The following is a 5,025-nucleotide window of genomic DNA, read 5'->3' as shown; positions in this document are numbered from 1 at the left end:
CGCAACCCTTTGGTGACTTTAAAAGGAGAGAAGGAAATTTCTCCTTTTACCATGGGTCCAGAAAGGTGGCCAACCAGTATAGGTTGTTGGATAAAATGTGTATCACGCTATGGTCTTGCCACAGACACACATGAACTTTGCCATGTGGGCCAAGCTGCAAACAGGCAAAGGTTCTGTGTCCCCACCAGGAAGAACAATATTCATCCTCTCCTCACGCTGACTCACCTCCTCCTCTCCAGCCCATCCAGGCTGGGCAGACATGAAGCTGGGGTTGAGAATCCCCTGACTAGCATTGGGAGTCCCCTCAGAAGGACAGAAAAAAAGTTTTCTTCCTCCTCATCCTCCTCATCATCACCCAATGTTGCCTCAGAATATTGGCTGGACTGGGTAGTATCACCCATTCGGAAATCTGGCTCCATAACCACATGCTTGGCACTCAAAGCTTCCTCTTTGAGATTATGCAGTGACACAGCAGAAGGATGGTTAAGCTGATAATAGCCTGATCACCACTCACAAGCTTGGTGCAGTACTCAAAGTTCTCAAGAACCTCACAAATGTCAGCGATCCACACCCACTCAACAGTTGTTATGTGTGCTGGCTGACTCTCAGTCTGTTGGCATATTGACGCTAGTATTCAGCTACTGCCCACTGCCACTCAGTAATCCTCACCAACATATAGAATTTAGAGTTCCACCACGTGGGCAGGTCGCACATGAGTCAGTGAATTTGCAAATTAAAGCGCTTTTGCAGTGCTGTAGAGGAATGGCAGAAATGGGCACTAATATGGTGCACCTTCTCAAGTGGGTACGGTAAATCAGGGTATGTATTCATAAATTTCTGAACAACTAGGTTCAGCACATAACCCATGCATGGCACGTGTACCAGCTTGCCAACCCTTAAAGCTACTACCAGGTTATAGCCATTGTTGCAAACAACCAGGCCGGGTTGGAGGTGCAGCGGGGAGAGACACTGATCGGTCTGCTCTTTTATACCTTGCCACAGCTTTGCTGCAGTGTGTAGTTTGTGACCTAAACAGATCAGCTTCAGCAGAGCATGTTGCCGCATCTCCCATCTTGGCAGTGATGGGGAGGGTAATTCAGCAGAAGATGAGAAGCAGGAGGAGGAGAGGAGACAGGATGTGGCATATGATGAGGTGTAAATGCTGGTAGAAGTTGGGCCCGCTATTCTTGGCGTGGGTAGGATGTGTGATGCTACAGTTTACGACTTTGTCGCAGTCTCCTCCAGGTTCACTCAGTGTGCCGTGACAGATATGTATCGTCCCTGTCCACAACAACTTATCCACATGTCTGTTGTTAGGTGGACCTTCCCAGTTTCGGCATTGGTCAGAGCATGGTTGAGATTGTTTAACACGTGCTTGTGTAACGTGGACACGGCACAATGCGAAAAAAAGTGGCAGCTAAGAACACTGTATTGTGGGGCAGCCACAGAAAAGAGATCACGGAAACACTGTGTTTCCACAAGCCTAAACAGCAACATCTCCACGGCTAGCAATTTGGCAATGTGCGAGTTTAGGTTTTGTGCCTGTTGGTGCGTGTCTGGGTGTTTACGCTTCCTTTCCAAGATCTCAGGCACGGACAACTGGACACTTCCTTGGGACAAGGAAGTGGATGTGGTTGATGTTTGCTGTGTCTGTGCAATTGCGATAAGGGAAAAGTATGGTGGTGCAGCTCACTCCAAAGTACAGCCATCTTGTGTGCAGGATGTATGAACGCCTGCTTCCTGGACAGCATATTGTGAAAGACGTAGCACAGGCGACATGGCAGTGGTTTGACCCGCAGAAACAAATTTGGTACCCTGGTGTTCTGCCCACCTACTGGGGTGCTTGGCTACCATGTGGTTCCACATACTGGTGGTGCTCATGTTGCCTTTGCCCTGGCCTCTGCTCAATTGGTATTTCAGATGCTACAGATTACAATGTTTTTCTCTGAAGGACTTTCAGAAAAAAAATTCCAGACAGCGGCTGAACATTCTCTTTCCCTGACTTAGGACACAGTGGGAGTGCTCTTGGGAACAGTTGACCCAGTTCTCACACTGGGCAAACCACTACCCCTTGGTACCCGTGTTAATGCTACATATCCATCTTCCTCTGTGTTGCTTTGCTAGCTATGCATGTCAACGGTCCAGATCAGAGCAGTAGACTCATCATCGACCAACCTCGTCTTCCATTTCATCCTCCTTCCCACTTGAGATTGATGGCTGATCTGATGACAACTGTGTCTCATCGTCATCAGCTTCCACCTCTGGGGACAGTAAATCATGTTCCTCAAAGTGGCTTTCTTCTGGCCGTAGGTCCTTAAATACTTGCGTATCAATGCATGCCACCTCCTCAGTTCCCTCTTCAATGCTGCACGGCAAGAGACCAGAGCCAACCAAAGGATACGTGTAAAACAGATCCTCAGAGTGGCCAAGCTTGGGTCATATGTCTCCTGTGACTGATGAAGGGGGATGGAAGGAGGACCAGGTTGAGGACTGGATGGAACAGCCTTCTGTGTATCCACAGTAGACTGTGTGGATGTGTAAGTTTATTTGATGCTTGACAAATGCGAAGAGAGGCCTTGTCTGCCATCCAAGACAGAATCTGCCACACATGTTTATGTTCCAGACCGGGATATTTGGCAAGGAACATAGTGGATCCATCAAGCTTCTTCTGACCTGACACAGACTCAGTGCCTTGTCACCCACCACTGACAACACCACCCCCACGTCCCTTAACAACTGCCTTTTTTGTAATTTTGGGTTTTGCTGACATATTTATAGATGTTAACTTTGTACCAGGCAGCACACAATGGTAGAGTCTTGCTTTGTATTTGCAAAAGCCATTAGTAACTTATGAATGGGTCTAATGTGTGTACGGACGGTACAAGTCAAGCTGTGAACCCTTAAATATTGTAGAAACAGGAACGGTGCTTTACTGTATCAGGCAGCACTAAATGCTAGAGTACTGCTTTGTAACTATTTGCAAAAGCCACTAGCATCGTATTAATGTGGCTGATGTGGACAGCACGAGTCAGGCTGTGAACCCCTAAATATTGTGGAAACAAGTCCCGATTCTCTACCTAATCCACAATTTATCCCTCCTTCCTGTGACTTTGTTCAGTGCTATCAGATCTTAAAAGTGCTATTGTATTCTGGTTTCTGGACGGTACTATGGATGTAGTTACACACACTGCTTTAAACACTTTCCCTGCTTGGAAATCTGTCCCTACACTGCAGGTAGCACTGAAAAGAGCTTTTTGTGTTATTAAGAGGCCTACACTCCCTAGCAGATGCTCGCTCTAGTCCTACGCTGATACAATGCTGGCTCCAGACTCAATGTGCACAAAATGGCAGTTGAAGGCTTTTATAGACCCTATGACGCTGCAAGGCCAGCCAATCACAGTAATGCCATAACCAAGTTGGCTGCGTCATTACTGTGATTGGTTAAGAATCCCAACATGTTTAGTGGTTGCAAATCAGCTGCCAAACATGCTGGGTGGGACATCCGAATATAGCGAGGTGAATACACCATTATTCGCTATATAACAAATACCCCGAATACTGTACTGTTCTGAAAATAGTGACAAATACATTCGCTCATCACTAAGTATAACACCTTTCATTAATCCACATAATAAAGAGACAAATATAAAATATGTTTAACATTTTATTATACAGATAAAAAATAATAGATTGCAAAAGAATTAATTTTATCTTTCTACAAATATAATGTTACAATTTACAGTCATTGATAGAAAGACATAAGACACTGAGTAGATAACTGTCCACATGGAGTCAGGAAGAATTCAGTCCTTCCTCTCCTCTGGGTTACTGCTCTGGATCTCCGGGGGCCTCAGTTGTCCATCTCCTGGGCTCAGTTGTTCATCTCCTGGGCTCAGTTGTCCATCTCCTGGGCTCAGTTGTCCATCTCCTGGGACCTGGGTGATAGGAATAAGTCTTTTTTCACCAGCCGGCAGCACCAGTCTAGGAGCCAGAAAGCGGAGCTGGCCATCTTTGGACAGGGAGCACACAACGTCCTCAGGGTTGACGTCCTGCGGGAGCTCCGCTTCTCTCTTCCACTCTTTGTACTCATGGAAATAGCCGCCATTCCCCATTTCCTTTTTCGTGTCATTCTTTCCTGATACAATGAGTCTCCTGCCTTCTGTTTTCTCTGTCAGCTCCTCAGGAGAAAAACCTCTGATGTCCAGGGTAAGCTCAAAGATTTCCTTCCCCTCTTTGCCTGTGGTGGAGGTGTTCTTGTCAGTGGCTGCAGAGCTTCTGCTCAGATTGTCTCTCCGGTCCATGCCCTGTGCCAGGAGCTGGTAAGCCTGGTGGACACTCTGCATTCTCCTCTCCATGTTCTTGGTCATCATGTCCTCATCCAGGAGGCCAAACATGAGTTGTGTAGCTGACCAAAGACTGAGGGCAGTCTCCCGGCAGACACACAGAGGGCTGTATGAGGACCGCAGAACTCTGAGAGGAAACATCTTTGGCTGATTTTGCTGAAGCTTCTTGTCTCGGGAGAGTTGGAGGCAATGTGTCAGCTGCTGCTTTCTTGGTGATCAGTACTGCAGGTGGATCCAGCTCAGCTTCTTATATATTCACTGCTGAGTCTTCTTGATTCTTCCTGACACTTCCATGTGCTCGCTGTATATGGAGTGTAAAGGAGGGCACTGTGCACAAACACCAAATCATAAATGAAGGGAGGACACTGTGTACAAACACCGAGTCATAAATGAGGGGAGGGCACTGTGTGCAAACACCGAGTCATAAATGAGGGGAGGGCACTGTGTACAAACACCGAGTCATAAATGAGGGGAGGGCACTGTGCACAAACACCAAATCATAAATGAGGGGAGGACACTGTGCACAAACACCAAATCATAAATGAGGGGAGGACACTGTGTACAAACACCGAGTCATAAATGAGGGGAGGACACTGTGCACAAACACCAAATCATAAATGAGGGGAGGACACTGTGCACAAACACCAAATCATAAATGAGGGGAGGACACTGTGCACAAACA

General features: G+C 46.9%; 1 protein-coding gene across 1 annotated transcript; it reads right to left on the bottom strand.

The window, feature by feature from the left end:
• Positions 1–3,699: 3,699 nt before the first annotated feature.
• LOC142310031 (heat shock protein 30C-like) lies at positions 3,700–4,694 on the bottom strand. Its single transcript, XM_075347509.1, has one exon. It carries the CDS (start codon positions 4,482–4,484, stop codon positions 3,804–3,806), a length of 681 nt encoding a protein of 226 aa, XP_075203624.1. The 5' UTR covers positions 4,485–4,694; the 3' UTR covers positions 3,700–3,803.
• Between the last annotated feature and the right edge of the window lie 331 nt (positions 4,695–5,025).

Source organism: Anomaloglossus baeobatrachus, chromosome 5 (assembly GCF_048569485.1).
Source record: "Anomaloglossus baeobatrachus isolate aAnoBae1 chromosome 5, aAnoBae1.hap1, whole genome shotgun sequence".
NCBI classification, from domain to species: domain Eukaryota; kingdom Metazoa; phylum Chordata; class Amphibia; order Anura; family Aromobatidae; genus Anomaloglossus; species Anomaloglossus baeobatrachus.
This window is presented reverse-complemented; position numbering and strand designations above follow the sequence as displayed.

Bases quoted from the DNA above. Each gene is read 5' to 3' on its own strand.
- LOC142310031 (XM_075347509.1), bottom strand. From the start codon at position 4,484: ATGTTTCCTCTCAGAGTTCTGCGGTCCTCATACAGCCCTCTGTGTGTC.